This window comes from Sinocyclocheilus anshuiensis, unplaced genomic scaffold (genome assembly GCF_001515605.1).
Source record: "Sinocyclocheilus anshuiensis isolate Anshui unplaced genomic scaffold, SAMN03320099.WGS_v1.1 scaffold539, whole genome shotgun sequence".
Taxonomy (NCBI): Eukaryota; Metazoa; Chordata; class Actinopteri; order Cypriniformes; family Cyprinidae; genus Sinocyclocheilus; species Sinocyclocheilus anshuiensis.
Genome location: NW_015549612.1, coordinates 159,351 through 180,812, shown reverse-complemented (window position 1 = coordinate 180,812; position 21,462 = coordinate 159,351). Strand labels below are relative to the sequence as shown.

The following is a 21,462-nucleotide window of genomic DNA, read 5'->3' as shown; positions in this document are numbered from 1 at the left end:
CACATACTTATCTTGTTTTCCTGGTAATTGTAGTAGTATCCTACAGCGATCTGCTGCCCGAATCTCCTCCTCTTTCTTTAAAATCAGGCGCTGGAGACCTGAAACCCAATCCTGAGCCACTGACCCATTAACATTCTGGAAAGAGAGAGTGTAAAATGGAATTTGAGTGGTAAGAACTGTGTGCACCCTGGTTTAAAGATCAATTCAGCATAAGTGATATGAACACCTCACCTGATAATTCCCCTTCAGACTGCTGATCATGGTAGAGATCTGGCTCACCAAACCCAGGTCATGGATCAGGTTCTGTAGGTCCTGGTAAAGCTGCCCTGGACCCATATACAACTTATCTGCAAATGAGACACAGCCGATTGAAGTTAAAACTCCAAGTAATACCAACATCACAATGCTATTTGTTTAGTTTGAGGCCATTAAAATTTCCTTTCTTCACTAGCTATAAAGATTACAGCTGAAACTGAATCATATTATACAGTGAATCATTAAACGCTGGTTCAGATGAGTCATTATGAGACTGTGCTGTCTGTTTCCCAAATACTGTCCCATACAATAGACTGCTTTGTGCTGCTCTGCTCTTCCAAGATAAAGAGAGAGACAGAAATGTAGAGTAGAGAGTGAGGGGGAAAGGAGATAGAGAGAAAGAGAGACAAAAGGAGCAAGAATGTATTTTCTTCTAGTCAGAGCTGAAGTAAAATGAGAGTCTCTCTCTCACACACACACACACATATATACACACATGGATACACCAAAGAAACATAAGGCTCGGAAGGGAGAGTCAGCCATAGGCCAAATGTTGCTTTGACAACTAGCTGAAATATGTTTAAGTACTAAAATTACTAAAACTAAAACTGAAATTAAAAATTAAAGCTATGAAGAAATATAAAAAGCAATAAAATTACTAAAATATAAATTTAAATGAAAAAGAAAACTATGAAAATATAAAAATAAAAGCCAGTATTAAAAATTACTCTAACAGTATATAAATTACTAAAATAACACTGACAAATACCAAGGTTGTACTTCAGCACTTCACAAAGTCTTACACACTTACTAACTAAACTTAACAGAAAAACTATAGAAAATGTATACACTCTTTAAGCTTCAGCAAAATTGAAAAATGTAAAATGGTACTCTGGAACTTCTCCATAACCTTTTCACAGCATCCGTAACAGTGACATCACCTCCCCTCCTGGTAGCTTTATTCTTCATGGTTAATTAGAATTTAAAAAGTAAAACGAGAGAGAATAAAGACAGAAAGAGGCTGGGAATGCAAGAGCTCTTGATTCAGTGCTCTATTTTAAATCAGAGCAGCTCTTGCACACAGACTGTGTTTTCAGTAACCATAGAGACCAGTCTTTTTCAAATGCACAGAAAAGTGATTTTTCTACCTTCATGCATTAGTAGAAAGGTACAGAGAGTCCAACATTTTTTCTCTCTGTCTAAAACTGTAAAAGCTTAAACAATAATCCAATTGAGACCTACAGTGTGGGATTTTGCATAATATCTTGTCCCTTCTTTTGTCACCTCAGCTGTGCTGAACAGAGCACACGCAATGAAACAGTGTGCTCTTTTGTTCAGCATTGTGAGTCAGTGTGACCTGTTCTCTCCAAACCACAAAAACAGAGCAGACAGCCTCCAAGAGGAGAAAAGACGTCCTCAACGGCAGATGATTTTGAAAAGAAATGTTGCAACTGAAGGGCTGTTTTATTATTATTCTGTGTTTTCTGCACTGGAGTCTCTGACGGGTGCAGAATCCAAAAGATACATATGAAGTGAAGTGACGTGACGTGGCCAAGTATGGTTACCCATACTAGGAATTAGTGCTCTGCATTTATCCCATCCTAAGTGCACACACACAGCAGTGAACACACACACCGTGAACACACACCCGGAGCAGTGAGCAGCCATTTATGCTGCTGTGCCCGGGGAGCAGTCGGGGGTTCGGTGCCTTGCTCAAGGGCACCTCAGTCGTGGTATTGAAGGTGGAAGAGAGTGCTGTACATTCACTCCCCCCCAACCACAATTCCTGCCGGACCTGAGACTCGAACTCGCAACCTTTGGGTTACGAGTCCGACTCTATAACCATTAGGCCACAACTTCCCTGTGTGATATGTGACTCTGGACCTGGATGAAATTGAGAAATTGAGATTTATCATCTGAAAGCTGAATAAATAAGCTTTCCACTGATGTATGGTTTGTTAGGATAGGATAATATTTTGCCGAGATACAACTATTTGAAAATCTGGAATCTGAGGGTGCAAAAAAATCTAAATATTGAGAAAAATCACCTTTAAAGTTGTCCAAATTAAGTCCTTAGCAATGCATATTACTAATCAAAAATTAGGTTTTGATATATTTACGGAATGAAATTTACACAATATCTTCTATCCTAATGATTTTGGCAGAAAATAAAAAATCGATAATTTTTGTATTGTTGGATATTGCTTCAAATTTACCCATGCTACTTATGACTGGTTTTGAGGTCCAGGGTCACATATGTAAATCAGCACAACATTATAAATATTCATCAAGCATTACATTAAAACCCATATTTACAGGAGGTAGGACAGAAGCCATTTTTAAAACAACCCTCTGACTATAATCCTTGGGGAAACAGGCAATCCACTAAAACAGATGACTTTTAGCAGACTAGTACAGCACTTGGCGAACACTTCAAAGCATCCTGCTTTGTATGGTATAATGAGGAGAAATGTTGTGTGTCTAACTTCCGTGCTTTAAGCAGAAAGCTTTTGAGTTCTATCTCTTACCTCCTCCTTTCCCTATCCCCATCTCTCTCTATAGTTTTCGGTCTTCGCAGTTTCTCCTGACATGTTTCTATCAATGATTCATTTTTAGGATGTCACATTAAAAGCCAGACTTCAATCATGATTCTGTCAGATATGTCAAAATGTCTGGGACACTGGAAAAGCACAGTGAATGATGTCTAATGCCAGTATCTTCAGAGTCACATTTTCCATTCAACAACATGGAATAATCTATGACATCTTTATCTGGATCTGACCATATTTCTCTCTGAATAAGTATGAGTCCTTTAAATGTCACATCTCTGCACATTTAAAAATAGCACAAGTGCATTGTTGTTTAAGGGTGGTGCAGAATGAATATCTCTCTAAGCACTTCCTCCTATTGCTACAATCACTTGGCTATGTAAAGTTTGATTATTTTTTAAATCAAGCTGACGTTTCTATCCAAAACAACTTCAAGCACAATATCTACAGCTATATTCCTTCTGGAAAAGCCTCATTCAAGGACATAGTTGTGGTCTGAGTAGTAATCTCTGTAATTCATGGTCCAACCATTGCTTGAATGTGAAAAGTTTGGGTTTTCAACCCAGAACCTGAACCACCATTTGACCTTGACCTCCAGTAATACAAAAAAATGAGTTCTAGCACCAAGATTAAGTCAGACTTTGACTTAGCTACAGAAATTTGGCACAAGGTAGATGTGTTTGCAAACATATTTTGTCTGTATAACAGGAACTTACTAGGTTTAGCATTAATGACGACTTTATCTCCTGAGTGCGAGGGGGGAAATCGGGAGTCGCCCATCTCTTCGCTGGAGCCAAACTCTACAACCTCAACCAAACTCAAAGGAACGCTCCACTTGAGCAGGAAGCGCTGTCCTGAGGGGACACCTTCACCTCCAGCTCCCACATTCACTCCATCCTGAGAGGGGCTGAAGGAGAGAAACGCTAGTTTAATCAGGCAGAGGAGAGATTTATGTGGAGGAAGAAGGTTTTACTGTAAAGATGTAGAAATTAAAATGTTTTCTGGAGTGATGTTGTCATGCTAAACAGTTCAGACTGACAGTTATTTCAGATAATGGATATGTGTAACGGCTCATACCGCCAGTTGGGGGTGGCACACATGAGCACATCATTCAGAAGAAAGACTCGTCGTTCTTTTGTCTTAATGATCTCCCCGCGATCATTATAAACGGTTTCCACAACATCATCAGAACGAATCAGATAACGGCTGCCGCTGCTCAGCAGCTGAGAGACAGAGAGAGAGAGATAAATGGAGAGAGAAGCAGAAACAGCAATAATTCTCTCTATTACCCTTTTCTCTCCCTATCCCCATCTCTCTATAGTTTTCTGTCTTTGCAGTTTTTCCTGACATGTTTCCATCAATAATTTCTTTTAAGGATGTTACATTAAAAGCCAGACTTCAATCATGATTCTGTGATGTCAAAATGTCTGGGACACTGGAAAAGCACAGTGAACTGTGTCTGACGCCAATATCTTCAGAGTCATATTTTCCACAGAACAACATGGAATAATCTATGACATCTTTATCTGGATGTGTCAGAAATCTGACCATGTTTTTTTCTTAAATCTCTGCACATTTAAAAATAACATAAGTGCATTGTTGCTTAAGGGTGGTGCAGAATGAATATCTCTCTAAGCACTTTCTCCTATTGCTACAATCACTTGGCTATGTTAAGTTTTTTTATTATTTTTTTTAAATCAAGCTGAAATTTCTATCCAAAACAACTTCCAGCACTGTATCTACAGCTATATTCCTTCTGGAAAAGCCTCATTCAAGGACATATTTGTGGTCTGGGTTGTGATCTCTGTAATTGATGGCCCAACCAGTGCTTGAATGTGAAAAGTTTGGGTTTTCAACCCAGAACCTGAACCACCATTTGACCTTGACCTCCAGTAATACAAAAAAATGAGTTCTAGCACCAAGATTAAGTCAGACTTTGACTTAGCTACAGAAATTTGGCACAAGGTAGATGTGTTTGCAAACATATTTTGTCTGTATAACAGGAACTTACTAGGTTTAGCATTAATGACGACTTTATCTCCTGAGTGCGAGGGGGGAAATCGGGAGTCGCCCATCTCTTCGCTGGAGCCAAACTCTACAACCTCAACCAAACTCAAAGGAACGCTCCACTTGAGCAGGAAGCGCTGTCCTGAGGGGACACCTTCACCTCCAGCTCCCACATTCACTCCATCCTGAGAGGGGCTGAAGGAGAGAAACGCTAGTTTAATCAGGCAGAGGAGAGATTTATGTGGAGGAAGAAGGTTTTACTGTAAAGATGTAGAAATTAAAATGTTTTCTGGAGTGATGTTGTCGTGCTAAACAGTTCAGACTGACAGTTATTTCAGATAATGGATATGTGTAACGGCTCATACCGCCAGTTGGGGGTGGCACACATGAGCACATCATTCAGAAGAAAGACTCGTCGTTCTTTTGTCTTAATGATCTCCCCGCGATCATTATAAACGGTTTCCACAACATCATCAGAACGAATCAGATAACGGCTGCCGCTGCTCAGCAGCTGAGAGACAGAGAGAGAGAGATAAATGGAGAGAGAAGCAGAAACAGCAATAAAAGGACTGAGCTGGGAATTAAAAATGTAAGGGTCCTACTTAGTCACAGTCATTCATCAATTGACCCTGGACACACACACACACACACACACACACACACACACACACACACACACACTCATCCAAAATGGTCTGAGGGTTGATTTGAGGAACAAAATCGACAGCAGGGCTTCGCTAAAATCAGACACACTCTGGGTTTAACCGCACTGTGTGAAACTACCATATGTCAAATAACAAATTAGACGAAACACCCACACACATATACATTCATACACTTTTTTTGAGGTGTACTACTGTGATCAATCAGAGGACAAGTTCTCATGCCAGGTCTTGGAGCACAGGGGCTGCAGTACCTTGTTGAGGTAATGTTCATTCATAGCCTTAGCGATGTGTCTGATCTCACAGCACTGATCTGCCTCTCTTTTCCTCTCATTTAATTTTTCGGCAAGCGTTTCCAGTTCAGTGAGAGCCATCTGAAGCGGAAGACGGTCGGGATGACCCACCGGCGTGTTTTTTAGCATGTCCTACACAAAAGATAATGGATGTTAGCCTGTGAAAAGTAACAGAAAAACTGAATAAATAAAAATCTAAGCATCTATAAAACAGTTCTGCCTCATGTGAGTTCGTGAACTACATGAAAGTGCCTCCACATCAGAGTAACTGTTGATGTGATGCGGATCAGAAAGAAAGAGGCGCCCTCTTCTGGAGATGTCAAGATTTTTAAAATATTTTAATATACTGGAGCACGTGTTTTTTTTTAAATACTAACAGAACTAAAAGTCTGTGTGTGAGTGTGTGTGAGAGATAAGACGCACTTGCAGCAGCAGTATAAACTGAGGGAACCGCTGAATAGGCTTCATCATCAGTCCATAGAGGGTCAGACGGTCTTTACTGGTCTCCTGACGATGCTATACACAAACAGAATCAGCAAAGCTCAAGAATGAATTATGAGCAAAAACATACACTACTACTGTTCAAAAGTTTAGATCACCAAAGCCTTGAAGCTTATTTTTGTGAATTATGTAACAGAACAGTGCAGAACTGGTTTACATGTAATTACTGTACCACAGGAATATTCTGGACTCTTTTGGGATGTCTCACCTTGAGGAAGTCAAGGAAACAGGGCTTAGCGGCACACGCCTTCCGCACCACTCCCATTGCCAAGCTGAAGTTATTCACATATTCACTGTAAGCGTCCAACACCATGGACTTAGAAAACTGCAGAAGAGACAGAAAGAGAGGTGACGGCACTGATATGACAGTGCAAACCATAATGCTTTTTTTATGAACTACAGTTTCTACTGTTGCAGATACATTTTAGACACACACACACACCTCACAACAGCTGGTTACGGGTGGAGAAGGTTTGTACATGTAGAAACTCAGATAAAGGGTGTGGTGTGTCATTAAAAGTTTAGAAAAAGAGTTTAGATGGTGCATAGAGGCGCAATATTAATGTAGTTCTTTTTACGTAGAAAAATAAAATAAAACTTTGATATCTCACCGATGCTACAAACACATCTCCGATCATTTCCAGCTCATCCCAGTCGGACACACGGCTGGCCAGTGCCATCTGGAACAGGGCGTGGCACTGCAGGATCTCCCGAATCCGATAAAACACCACCTTGCGCTTGCGGTCACTCAGTAACCGAGGCTCAATCTCAGCAAGCGGCCTCTCATATTGCTGTTATGTGTAAAGCATGTAAAAATAATTTACATTATTGGATAATTAATGTGTGCAGAAACTAAAATAAAGGTTTTACATTACAATGCATTTTGCAATTTGCAAAACAAATTTCCACTGCAATGTAAACCAGATCAGACAAAAATAGTACAAACGTCTAAAATTCTCTTCAGAGCTTCCAGATAATTCTTCTCACGCTCTAGAATCATCTCCAGAATGCATCTCCTCATCACCTGTTTACATGTTCATGCACACACAAAAACAACATACAGGGGCACTCAAGTCACACTCAGAAAATGTATGCATTTATTTCATTCATTACTCTTTAAAAGTTTAGAGTCAGCAAGATTTAGTTGTTTTTGAAAGAAGTTTCTTTTGCTCAACAAGACATTTATCTGATCAAAAAACAGTAAAAACAACAACATTGTGAAATATTACTACAATTTAAAATAACTTTGTTCTATTTTAATATATTTTAAAACGCAATTTATTCCTGTGATGGCAAAGCTGAATATTCAGCAGCCATTACTCTAGTCTTCAGTGTCACGTGATCCTTCAGAAATCATTCTAATATGCTGATTTGGTGCTTTGTCTTATTATCAGTGTTGAAAAGTTGTGCTGCTTAATATTTCTGTGGAACCCATGATGTATTTTTTTCAGGATTATCTGATAAGTAAAACAGTTCAAAAGATCAGCATTTGCAATCTTGAAATCTTTAATAATGTAAACGTCTTAAAAGTCACATTTGACTAATGCATGCTTGCTGAATAAATATTAAGAAAAAATACTAACCCCAAACGTTCGAATAGTACTGTATATAAAAACCCTTGTCAACAGTTGATTAAAAGTAACTGAAAAAATGGCTCAGAAAAGGCAGATAAGGCTGTGTAAGACAGAACCTGGTGTTGAGAGAGCCCATCAGGTGCAGGTCCCAGCACCGGGTCCACAATAAAACACTCCACCTCGATGAACAGATCTGACTCTTCATCAAAGCAGCTGGGTTTCTTCTCTAAGGAAATAATGATGAATCAAATGAATTAAACAGAAGGAGGCTTTTAATCAACCATTTGTGAATTAAGTAAGCTGGAGGATGTACTACTGTGCTCTTACCATGACAGAGAGATCTGGTGCGGATGAAAGATCGTCCCTTTCTCACCGCGGCTTTGGTTTTCTGCAGACCATCTTTAGTCCCATCTTTGGCTGCTTTTACGAGTCGCTGCATCTGTAGCACATGAAACATGTCTCAGCAGTGAGTTCTGAACTACAATCACTTAAAATAACAAGATTCTAACTGTGCTAAAAATTATGCAAATCAAGTAACAGTACACAAAAACTCTACAAAGAAATCCATACATACTGCAATCCCTGATTCATTTTAGCAAAGTTAGCTTCAGGAATACTGCAGACAAAAGCGTCCCAACTCTTTAGTGAATTCACCCCTGAGATTTCACATCATTTTAACAGACATTCACCATGGAGACTAACTATCCAACTAAAACATAAGATCTCAACAAAACATGCATCCAAACACAATGATCAATCAACACTGACACCAGATGAGTAAAATGAGGGCTAAGAGAACATGAAGACTGATGGATAAATAAGAGAAACCGCGACTGCAACTGCAGCTCCGCAACTGCAAATCTGCAGAACTCGACAGATTTTTCCAAAATTAGTCCCACTGAGAACCAGAAATAAAATATAATGTCCACTACAGAGGCAAAAACTCCATAGCTGGGTCTCAGGAGGATATACCAATATTTAATAAATGTTGTGCCCTGCTGTGGCAGTCACTGAAGGGCAAAATTGTATACCAACAATGTTTTCAAACACAGAATGACATGCGAAGCCAGAGGATGAATGAGAAGTAAAATTGTGTACAACATTCACTCTCCACAGATGACACCAGCTACATCTATGGAGACACAAACATATGTTTAGTGGGGATGATGGAGGTCTGGGGGTTAAACAGAGGAAGCCCACCACCAGGACGACTAGCACAGAGAAGAAAGAGCGCCTCCAGGGATGGAGAGCTGTCAGTCAGGCTGACATACACATTCTTGTTCTTTTACCTTTTGCTCATGTTTGTGTTTGAGCTGCTGTAGCTCTACTGTCCCCACTGTGTTTGCCATGAGATCTCGCATCTTTCTCTCATAGTGCTCTTTCAAACGAGCCAGATCTTCAGACAGCTGAACGGGGGGCAGAGAACGAGTTACTGCACACAGCCGCCATCACTCCTTCACTCCCTCATTCTGTTCAGAATCTCACTCCAGTAATATACCTAATGTTTATATGGCATTCTGTTGTTTTCCATTTACTGAAAATAAAATTCCATAATATTTATAATAATTAATTTCTGTAATGGCCAATAACCAACATTACAAAAATTAGAATCAAATGAATTCTGAAATAATTCTTAAATACACCATTACTTATTTTAAATAACATTACATAAAGATTGTGCAAGCATAGTGAGGCATGGGACAAAATTATTGCTGGTTACAAATGATGGCATGCCACAGACATGATTCAGAAATATTACTTCAAAATAAAAAAAAAAAAACCTTGGAAAATTCCCTTAACACATTTCATTTTGAGCACTTCCTCACAAACGAATCGTAAACCTCTCACACACATACACACACTCTTAAACAAACTCCCACAAATCCCTCTCTCAATGACGGTTTCAAAATTATGACTCTAAATTTGTTCTGCCACTTCAGAAATAAACCAATGCCTTGGCCAGACTTTGAAATAAACACACACACACACACACACACACACACACACACACACACACACACACACACAGTATTCACTCAAATAAACCTCTTCTACTAAATCAGTGCCTACACACACAAACAAAACCAAAACCATTACAAGCAGATTAAGGTCTTTGCCCGTTTTTAAATATTAGCGTGGGGCCGTGGGCAAATGTGAAAAACCTATAATCCAGGCATCAGATCTCATTACAATCACACACACACCTCTAAACTTCTATCACACTGCATCTCTGCAGTTCAAGCCAAAGAAACAGCAGAGAAAAAAGGAGAGAAATAATGAGAGAGACAGAAGCAGTATGAATACATACATGCGTTTTCTTGCTGGGTGCACGGCCCTTGACAAAGGCATCTGGGAGGCCATTCTCTCCATGTCCATTCTCTGTGTCACTGGCTTCCTCGTAGCTCTCAAACTCACTGGAGCTCCAGCCGTTGTCCAGAGAGCTGCTGCCGCCCTCTTCCCCGAACTCAACATCATCATAGATCATCTCATCTGGGTCTGACATGCACATAGTTTTCACATTATTCAAAAACAGCCCCCATTCTATCCCTCATGAGTTGTAACAGCAGAGCTGTCAGTCACATGACACCATCTTATTGCCGAGCAGGCAAATTTTACTCTCAGTTTTCATCTCTCTCACATTTTCATAGCCAGTCTACAGGGGTGGAAAAATAATTGCTTTATAGATGCATCAATTCTCTAAAACAATTCTAGATCAATCAATTAATCTGAATTTGAATGTAATTATTAATAACTGTAGTTTAAAAAAAACACATGCAGGATAAAAATGTGCAATGTGGTGTGCAATCCCAACATGAACTTGTCAGCTGTTAGCTGGAAGGTAAATAAACATGAAGAAATACATCATTCAATAAAGACTAGATGAACACACCTGTAGTTGATCCAGAGTTCTCTCTTGGTACATCATCATAAATTACTTCATCTGGACCTAAAATAAATAGAAACATATCAACAAACACACATGGCTCAAATTCTCATGTCCAAACAAACCAAAGCAGTGCAGTGGGTCTCAGAGTGTGTGTACAGTATGTGTTAATGAATCCTCTGAAGGAGGCGTAGCAGTTCTTAGCGAGAAGGAAGGAAATGTCTGAGATTCTCTTCAGAAACAGGAAACATGGCTAAACGAGGCAAACAAGGCTTCATGCATACATTCGCATGTAAATCTAAGCATTTTATCAGCCTAGCAAAATGCTGAGAACTTACTCTCCATCCAGGCCGTGTTTGCTGGGTCTGACACCCACTTGGTAAGAGCATCTTCCTCTCTGATGACTGGACACTCTTCACTGAAAACACTGGAGATGCCACTTGGAATTAATATTCATAAACACTTCCCTTTAAAATATCCATCTGTGTTGGCACTGCAGTATTCAAATATTATTACGAGAACATGAAGTCCAAACTGTTTTGTACACGAGCATGCAAATCCAAAACCCCCACACAAAAATAGAGGAAAAAATCCCTAAAAGTACTTCATAGTACAAAAAGTTGCATACAGCAGAAGGACATTAATATGCATTCGACATCTCAGAGGAAGTAAAGCAGTTACTGAACATCTGTGCGGTCTCACTCACCTGTCCACTGGAGTATTTCCTGCTCCCACCACAGTCACTGCAGGACACAACAAAACAATTGATGCATTAACAGAATAGCACCAATAAACACATTCAAATATGCTTCACAACATATTCTGTTACACCAAATACACAAAATAATGATCTTTAAAAAAGCATCATATGACTCCTTTAAAATCACAAAGGTGAGTTCAGACCATGTCAAAACCAAAAAAATGTGCAGGTTTATAGCTCAAACACCATTACACCACAAGGGGACAGTAATGTGCTGAGTGTGTCTGCTACAAGTTTCAACACACCTCCTCATCTCTACCTACACTACCAGTCTAGATGAACTTGCCTGGATGTAAATTTCTCATAACTGTAAAAACTTTGTACCTAAAGGATTAAGCTTAAATGCATGAAATTATAATTATAAATTGAGCATACCTATGAATTAGTCATAAAATGTAAAAATAATGATGAATAAAATCTATATATAGTGTGCACATGAATCTATATATTCTAGTTTAGAGCAAAGGGTGGCCACTTTGAAGAAACCTAAACTATAAGATTTGATTTTGATTCAACATTTACACTGCATAATTTCCATTTTTCGAAATATAACACTTTTGATAATACTGCTTTATTGACGTGCCAGTTTTAAAGCGGTTTTAAAAAACAACTACTAATTATGATAAATGTTAGAAATGGTTTTGTAAAAATGTGTATACATTTGAGAATACTCGGGTAAAATGTAGTTAACATTCAGGCTACTGTTACACTTCAGAGAAAACAGGAAACCTCGTCACAGCCAAAGCCACAGCTAAAATTATCCCCAACTTCCTCATGGCAAATCTTCAGAAAAAGAAGAGACAGAGCGCATGAGAGAAATGAGGTGAGAAAGTAAAAAGAGAGAGGATATGTATGGTGATGGTGAACCCCTATTCCAACCAGATCAATGGAGAGAATAAATGAAATGGAAACAGGTGGGAATAATCTCTCTTTTTACCATCTTCATCCATAGAGAAGTGTCGGATGATAACTGGGGTGGTGTAGGTTGGTGGGATCACCGGCACATTTGAGGGCGTTGCATAACCACAGGGCACTGGCACTGAATACCCAGAGGGCAACCCAGGGCTACTGGGTACATCCTGAATGTCTCTTTCACTCTCATTGGCTGGGGGAGAGTAAGGAGGGCCGCTCTGCTCTGACACCAGATGCTGCTGGATAGGGGCGATGTCAATCACAGAGTAGGGGCTGACTTTGAGCTCGGAGTTGGACGCAGAGGTGGTAACCACACCGGCACCTCTGTTCACTATTGATCAGAAAGTACAGTGACTTGTCAGGAAAGTCTGAGACTGTAAGTCTTGTAGGAAAGTGAAAATTGCATTTCCATTGGAAAATACACAGAAATCTCAGTTTATGCAGCTATTCTAGAGAATAATCTTTGTTAATTCATATTATCTTATGTGGGAGGGATTCCTGATACAACTAACTACAGATCACCTACATTAACAGTTAGAGAGAAAGAGAAAAGACAGAAGGAAAGAAAGAGACAGTTGTAACCTCAGAAACCATGCAAGAATTAAAAAAAAGCAATTGGACGCAGTGGGCTGCCACCAAAATGGCTGTAGATTTGATTTCCAGTCAGTTATACACAAATCTGTTGTAGTGGGGGGATTGATAACTGTACACATTCAAAAAAATTAATTGCCATGTTTCATGCTCACAAAGGCCAGTGATTAATTGCATAAAACTCATTGTAGTCACCATAAACCATCCCAACAAAATACTGTAGAGCATAGTGATAATCCGCGGATCGGGTGGGTCGGGTAATAAAAAAATGCATTCTGATTATTTGCGGGTGGGTCGCGGGTGGATAAAATAAATCATTAATGATGCAAGTATTAACTACATTTTCTAAATTATGAACGTGTTTTAAATAGGCTACAGAAATTGAATAAACTGTAAATTAACATTAAAAGTTATTCAACAAAACATTATTTAGTCAAGAGCAGTAAGTTTTGTTGTTTGATTAACATTAATAAAAGACGGCACAGCTAGGCTGCTGTCACAAGACCTATTTCACGGATCCAATACTGATACTCGTGCGTTTTATTTTGCAACTGTTTACATTAACTTAAGACAAACCCGACAGTACTTTCTCAATTTGGTACTAGCAGTATGCGCTTTGGATGTGACTGTGAGCGCACGCGCCTCTGGAGAGCGCGAGTACCGAATGGCTTAAAAAGACGTGAAAATAATACATTTTTGTGATGATGCAACAATGACCGATCAGGCAATTGACAATTCTGTCAACTGTCCCGAAACGCGAGCTAAAGTCTTCTATCGCAGCGTGCAGCAGCTCTAGATGCGTCGATGTGAAACGAAAGTCAAAGAGAGAAGACCCGGTACAGCTGAATCACTCACGCTGTTTTCATCTGATGGTTTGTGTGGATTTATTTACTCATCTAACCTACACGCTATATTGAATAAAGGTTTTGCAGTAATTTCCCTCATTTTAAAGTCGAAAGCTGCGGGAATGAGTAATGCGATGTATGCGCAATCCCGCAACGAAATTCAGGATCTGATTAAACATAATTCTATTATACAGAGAATTGTGAAATAGATTTTCATGACTTTTCAAAAACTTTTTGAGATTATTTATTTTTACAAAACTTTCTAGGCCTGGAAATTGCTGTTCAATGACTTTTCCAGGTTTTTTATGACCGTACGAACCCTAATGTGATGATCGGGTGCGGTTATCTAAATCAGACAAAAATACAGGTGCGGGCGGTTGGCGGGTGGATAATTTATTTGAAGCTGCGGATTCGGGTGACGTTTTAGCTCATCCGCGCATCACTAGTAGAGCAGGGGTTTTCAACGATTTTGTTGGCAAGGACGCCCAAATATAATCGTCCGCTGTGAAAACCCCCCTTCATTATGTATGTAAAAAAAGTACTATATATTTTAATGTATAAAAAACTCAATTTATACTGTGAAAAATATTATGTGTAATATTGTACAGAATTTTTTTTTTCAAAATTAGTTGCCTTTTATATTTTTATTGAACTAAAGAAAATCATTAAAAACATTACGTAAGTACAGAAGACCTTTGTTCATCTTCGGAACACAAATCAAGATATTTTTGATGAAATCCGAGAGCTCTCGGAGCATGCATAGACTGTAATGCAGCCAACACGTTCAAGGCCCAGAAAGGTATTAAGGACATTATTAAAATAGTCCATGATGTGACATCAGTGGTTCAACCACAATTTTATGAAGTTACAAGAATATTTTTTGTGTGCAAAGAAAACAAAAATAATGACTTTATTCAACTATTTCTTCTCTTCCATGTCAGTCTTCGACAAGCATTCATGAGAGTATCACGACGCATGACGCAGGAGATGGCGTTCTGACATAGAACCTGGATTTCACTGCGCCTTGTTTACAATGCGTTATGGTACTCAAAGACATGAATGTGCGTCAAAGACTGACACAGAAAAGTAGAAATTGTTGAATAAAGTCGTTATTTTTGTTTTGGTTAAACCACTGATGTCACATGGACTATTTTAACGATGTCCTTACTACCTTTCTGGGCCTTGTCCATGTCAGTTGTGTGTTGCCGTCTATGCAGGGTCAGAAGATTAACAGAGGTCTTACGGGTTTGGAACGACATGAGGGTGAGTAATTAATGACAGAATTTTCATTTTTGGGTGAACAATCCCTTTAAGTTGAAGCATATCTGAGATTAAGACTTTTTTCAAAAATCTATAGTGCTGTCAATAGAATAAAATAATCATAATCTTGAGATTTCTATCTTTAGAAAGCAGAATTAACTAATTAATTTTAAAATCGATTTCATAGATAAAATAATTCATCTTAATATCTGTGCTCACATGTAAACTTACCGTCCTGCTCGCTGTCAACAGCAGCTCCTATAGCGCCCTCTGATGGTGGAGGAGGGTCTCTGTCCTGGCGTTCTGCTGCATTCTGACACAGCTCTATGGGAGGAGGGGGTAGATCACACTGTGGGAAGGGTGCATGAGCCAAAGAGCTGTTATTAGTGGGGCAGTCCTGAGGTGGAGGGGGCAGATCAGCCTCTGCAGTGAGTAAGTTCTCTGGGTTTGAACTTGTTCCATTTACGGGTGCGTCCCCGGCTGTTGATGAGCAGGGTGGAGGCATGAAGATTCCCTCAGGTTCAGGGGGTGGCCGATCTGCCTCGGGGGCTTCATCACCACTGTCATCAAACTCAAACGTCTCACCTTCATCTTCGTCATCCAACACTAAAGAGAGAGAAAGAGATAGAAGTGTTTTGCTGTTTCCATCGCATTGTTTTACTGATGTCGAGTATGGTATAAACTATAAATTAGACAAATTAGATAGTCTGTGAATGGAGTATTTGTGGTTGAGGTTTGTTCCCGCCTTCCTCTCTGCCAACCCAGGGTTCACAAAGACACATGTTCAGATTTTTAAGAGCAAATTCTAATTTTAGGTTATGTACAAGAACCCTTCTCTCAAAATGCCTCTAAGAGTAACACATGGCACAAAGTTATAAGGGAACAGTGAAACAAAACCAAACACCAAAACTGGTATGCAGGAAGCACACATATGCTGAAAGGAAACAGGGTCAAAAAAAGCACACTGCTTATTTTCCACAGGGCTGAAGTGCTAAAGAGGAAACATGTCTACTGGGACCAGAGAACAAAAGACAGAGAGAAAGAACAAAATTCAAATACACTGATCAAAGATTTCTCACTCATGTGGTTTGGCTACTTACACTAAATTTAAAGGGACAGTTTACCCAAAAATGTAAATTCTGTCATCATTTACTCACCCTTATGTAATTTCAAACCTGTATGATTTAGCTTCTTCTGTGGAATGACTTACATTGTGGTCTGTTAATCACATAGCTATTGATTTGGCTGTTGTATGAACTAGTACTATGATACTGTCATGGATCTTCTCTTTTTAAACTTGAAAACTTCACTTTGTTTTTAATGATGACTTACATTGTGGTCTGTTAATCACATAGCTATTGATTTGGCTGTTGTATGAACTAGTACTATGATACTGTCATGGATCTTTTGTTCTCTTTTTAAACTTGAAAACTTCACTTTGTTTTTAATTCAAGAAAAAAAGTGGAAAATGACTAATTCTACAAAATTTGCATTTTTGTGCAAAATGAAACAGTCATACAGGTTTAGCACAGCATGAAGGTGAGTAAATTACAGAATTTTAATTTTTGGGTGAACTGTCCCTTTAAGGAAAGCTTTGTCTGAGTCGGTCTTTAATGATCCTACATCAGCAAAAAACTGAAAAACCGAACGGCAGCCTTACAGTATGGATGAAAGACATCCAAGAATGGAGGACTGAGGAATAAGAGAAGAGACAGGGAGGGAGCCCTTATTGGTGTAAGGCCATTATGAATCAAACACTTGGCAGTTCATGGATTCTCTTGACCCAGTGACTCACTCTTTAGAAATGCGAGTAATGTGAGAGTCCTTTTCCTAAATTCAGCTCTGGATCCCCCATCCAATCGCAGCCTCCCTCACGGGGCTGAAGTGCACACAGTGGCCATTATACTAGACTACAGTAATTAAGCCCATTACAGAGTTTTACAGACAGTTTATTTATAAAACAAGACTGCATATGCAGACAGTAACATCTCTAAACCACTCAAATTCATTACATGGAGTCTTAAATAATGTTTGTTTTTCCTCTCACAGGGATAATGAGAGGAGTGGTAAAACTGAAAGACTCTGGACCTCTGCCCAGGAAACCATGTTTCCGCTGACGGAAACGGTTGTCTCTTAAAGTCGATAAATCCACCATGGCGTGCTGGTACGAGGTTGCTCACTGGAATAGCAGAGATTCCAAACATAGTGAAAACACGCTGTCCTCCCACTTCAGGCTGCAGAGTCCAAAAACAACCTTGACAGATCAATTTCCTCTGCTGACTTCCATAAGTAAAGCATTTCTCATTTTAAGCCACTTAGAGCCAGGTTGGACACAATTATTAGCACCCAATTTGTTTAGGCTTTCTGACCCCAAGACTCAACTTTGGCCACTCAAACTCTCCTCCTCACCGTACATTAGGATGATATAGACACATGTCCTCTTCCAGGCAGATTCATAACATTTTCTGTTGATTGGAACCTCTTAATTATTGCCCCGATGGTGGAAATGGGGATTTCCAATGCTTTAGCTCTTTTCTTACAGCCACTTTCTATTTTGTGAAGCTCAACAATCTTGTTCTGCGCATCACTATATTCTTTGGTTTCACTGCTTGTGACGGATGATTAAGGAATTTGGCCTTTGTGCTCCTCATATTTATAATCCTGTGGAACAGGACGTCATAGCTGGACAATTTCAATCTCCTAGTCACCCTGGTGTGCTAAAAAATTTTAAATATGAATGAGAATATACTTCAGAGATATTTTACTCATAAGCATTTCTAGGGGTGCCAATAATTATGGCCAACGTTTATTTCATGATGAGATTTTCTCCCCACTTTTAATTGTTTTACTTCAATGAAAGGTTAGAATTTTTGTGATTTTTTTTTTAATGAAAGGTCAAAAAGATCAACGATGTAGATTTATTTTCACAGCCGCCTTTGCTCATATTTACCAAGGGTGCCAATATTAGTGGAGGGCACTGTATATATAAAAATATATATGAAGTGTTTGAATATATGGTTAAATTCTACACAATATCCTAAAAAAAAAAGTGAAAATGATCTCAGTGGGGTCATATCATACAATCTGACCAGCAACAATTTTAAAGGATAAAAAAACTGTACAGTGTGAACCCATCTTAAAGTAGTTTGGTTTACCACTACTGTTACTTGTTGACAGATGGGATGTGATCTTTATTCATTGTGAGCTGGTAGGAGCGGCGTCCCTGCATGCCTTACAGCTACACATGACAGTCGGCATGCAAACAAAACAATCTCCATGCACCCAACTTGACATTCAGTAATGTGAATGAACAGTTTACAACAAAACAAAAAAGGATAATCTGACTCCATGTTAAAACAGCAGCAAAGCTTAAACGCATCCTGAGGTCAAACTATGACTTGACTGAGCACCTGGTATAGGAGTACAGGGCAGAACAGGTATGCAGAGCTCCACTTGGCCACATCATTAAATCCTTGAGAGGAAATGTAAAAGGTTAAGTGTTCAGGAAAGGTGGAGGGGCTTCAGATGAGCTTTTTTGTTTAACTGTGTGATGGGAAAAAACACTAGTCTGAAAAAAGTCATTGAGGCATGAAAAGAGAGCGTGGCTTTATCAGCTCTCTGTGCTAATGAATGGAGTAAGAGGGAGATAAAGCACGAGGGAGTTTCCTTATCTTTGCAAAGATGACTGACGGTGAATATTTATGCAGTAAGAGCTTTAAAATAATGTGGAAAGTGTGCAGTTTTAGTTTAAACTTTAACACCAGCTGATCAACTCAAATGGGTCTCATTCCTTACAATGCTGATCCTTTGATTCCTTGATTAGCTGTTTTCAGCAAAGATCTCAGAGCTACAGACAGTGTACAATCATAAAATGAATACCAATTTGCTGACTAAAAATGAACCTTTAATGGAAATTATGTTTTTAAACTGCTCTACTGAATAGTGGTCTACCAATATATCAAATTTTTGTCATTTTAGTATTGAAATTTTTTCGCATTGGATGATACTTTTTTTTTCTGTTTGGCCGGTAAGTGTCAGACTTTTATTTTGTCATCATTGAGAACACTAGTGCCTGAAGACATATGCATAAGACCTCCATTCTCTTCATTAGTTTACGGTCTTTAACAGTTCTGTCTAATAAATCATTAGACAAAACCATTTTTAAAAAGAAAAGTAAACCATATATGAAAAAAGTATTATAGCGTTTACCTTTCTTTTATTAGCAATATAAAAGCAAATGCAATTGGGATTTAGCAAATATGGATTTAAGTCTAAATCATAATTTCAGTTTTTAAAGATCTAATAACTATTTAATTCATTAATTGGTTCATTTTCATTTATTAATTCATTATTATTTAATTCAATATAAATTAACAATTCAATTGTGTAGATTATGGCACAGTAAAAATGAACCATCTAGCGTTCAAGCTGTGGTACAAGAGGTATGCACAAAGACTGGTCTGAAATTACATGAGAGAGTAAATATCAGCAGAATTTTCATTTTTGGGTGAACTATCCCTTAAATTATAGCACTACTTTAATCAGGTAAACTAATCTTTCTCTCTGCATCAAGACAGAGCCTCTGTTTTCTGGCTGCTTTTTTCACCTCCCCAGCATTCGTTCTGGCGTTCCTCCACTCTTCAACCCACACGCTCCTTTAGTGGCTGAGCCATGGAATGTGTTTACACTGTTCATTCTCTTCTCCCTATCCTTCAGGCTCCCATTAGCATGATATTCCAGTGCATTCGACACAGTGAGAGTGAATATGACCATGACACCGGTCAGTAAATCTTGCTTTTAAACGCTTTAAAAATTAACCGTTCCATTTGTGCCAGAAATTTTTAACCACCATCTGCATTTACACACTTATCTGCTTGTCAGCGTAAACACAGTGTGTGTGTGAGCTGTAACAGGACAGCGCTGCTTACGGTCAGGTGGAGGAGGGGGGAAATCCTCCATGTCCATGCTGAACACACTCTTCTGAGATCAGGGAAAGATCCTTCACCAACTCTTACAAATCTACAGGAGCAGAGAGACAGCAGACAGAGTTCACCCACACAAACACGCACAAGAATAACCTCACAGTTAAAGCAATAGTTCATCCAAAATTACAATTGTGCTATAATTTATTCATCCTTGTGTTGTTAAAATCCCATATGATGTCATATTTTCCAGGGAACACAAAAGTTGATATTCTTAAATAATTGTTAAGCAGCTCTTTCCATTCAATGGTAGTTCATAGTGATGATCAGGGCACAACAAACTCCAAAAGGACCATTAAAATTGTCCATATTATTTGTGAGCATATTTACATTTATATAAACATTTGGAGACAATATCATCACAAAAATATAGCAATTTAAAGAGATAAGGAGAGATGACACAAATGGGACCCAGAAATGGGTCCAAGACAAATATCACTGGCCTCAACATAGTCATGGGAGTCTGCAGAAGTCTTCTCTATGACAATATTTCCCGTTTTATGTTTTTTTTTTTTAAATGCTTGTTTCTGTATGTTGGTTGCACAACAAGACTTTGGTGAGCAAAAATTCTGTAAATGTTAATTAGAAAGTCAAAGCAGTTTTGTTCAAATACTATTTTTCTATGCAAAAATAAAAGATTATGCCAAACTATTTAAAGTCAGCATAAAATATCAATTCAATTTTGTAAATGCATGTTATTTATCTTAGTTCATTTCTTCTTTATTTCTTTTGACATCGTAATTTTTAAATCAAAATGTCCTAACTCAATCTTCTAGTGAAATTGACTTCTCTCTGGTGAAATACGCTTGACTTCTCCAATCATTTAGTCTGCTTAAAATCCGGACCTTTCATACAATAAGCTGCAAGTTTGTATTCAATTTAAAGTTTAATTCTATACAATTAACAACCACTGTGCAGAACCAAGTCCACCCCAATATGTTTTTCAATTTCTGATAATCCAAAAATCTCAGCCCGACACTGACATAACAGGTCGACCAGTGGTGTCAGTTAGGAGCAAATCGTCTCCTCACAATTTACCAACCCATCACATCTGCGCTGATTTACCTCAATCATATTCAATCCTGATGACTCTCATAATCTTGCCTGTTTGTTCATTTGCACTGATATGATGTGTTATCGCAGAAAAGTACTCCACCAGAAAATACTGGCCTAAAAATTCCTCACTGCACTTTTAGCAAGCTACACTGTACAGTATGTCAAAGTCAGATATGTAATCAAGTGTCACGTGATACAGTGGAGGGGCAGCTTGTCACTGTTGGCCCACTTATTACATCCAAACTGCAAACACACGTTCATGCACAGACATGAGTGACGCCCCCCCTCCTCCTATCTGTGACAGTGAGGGATAGAAAAACCCTTTATCTCT

General features: G+C 38.7%; 1 protein-coding gene across 1 annotated transcript in view; it reads right to left on the bottom strand.

Annotated features, from left to right (window-relative positions):
* The window catches only part of LOC107659240 (rho guanine nucleotide exchange factor 10-like), a 52,995-nt gene that overhangs the window by 22,490 nt on the left and 9,043 nt on the right, over positions 1–21,462 (bottom strand). The window contains exons 2-20 of the mRNA XM_016448109.1: positions 20,022–20,112; positions 15,325–15,699; positions 12,423–12,728; positions 11,432–11,468; positions 11,064–11,152; positions 10,732–10,788; positions 10,150–10,337; positions 9,131–9,247; positions 8,169–8,280; positions 7,958–8,067; positions 7,214–7,291; positions 6,879–7,058; positions 6,476–6,592; positions 6,190–6,282; positions 5,728–5,898; positions 5,177–5,322; positions 4,816–5,006; positions 232–347; positions 8–135 (exon numbers count right to left, since the gene is read on the bottom strand). Of these exons, the coding sequence (XP_016303595.1) occupies positions 8–135; positions 232–347; positions 4,816–5,006; positions 5,177–5,322; positions 5,728–5,898; positions 6,190–6,282; positions 6,476–6,592; positions 6,879–7,058; positions 7,214–7,291; positions 7,958–8,067; positions 8,169–8,280; positions 9,131–9,247; positions 10,150–10,337; positions 10,732–10,788; positions 11,064–11,152; positions 11,432–11,468; positions 12,423–12,728; positions 15,325–15,699; positions 20,022–20,058 (2,648 nt within the window). The 5' untranslated portion in view covers positions 20,059–20,112. The remainder of the gene's footprint in view (positions 1–7; positions 136–231; positions 348–4,815; positions 5,007–5,176; positions 5,323–5,727; positions 5,899–6,189; positions 6,283–6,475; positions 6,593–6,878; positions 7,059–7,213; positions 7,292–7,957; positions 8,068–8,168; positions 8,281–9,130; positions 9,248–10,149; positions 10,338–10,731; positions 10,789–11,063; positions 11,153–11,431; positions 11,469–12,422; positions 12,729–15,324; positions 15,700–20,021; positions 20,113–21,462) is intronic.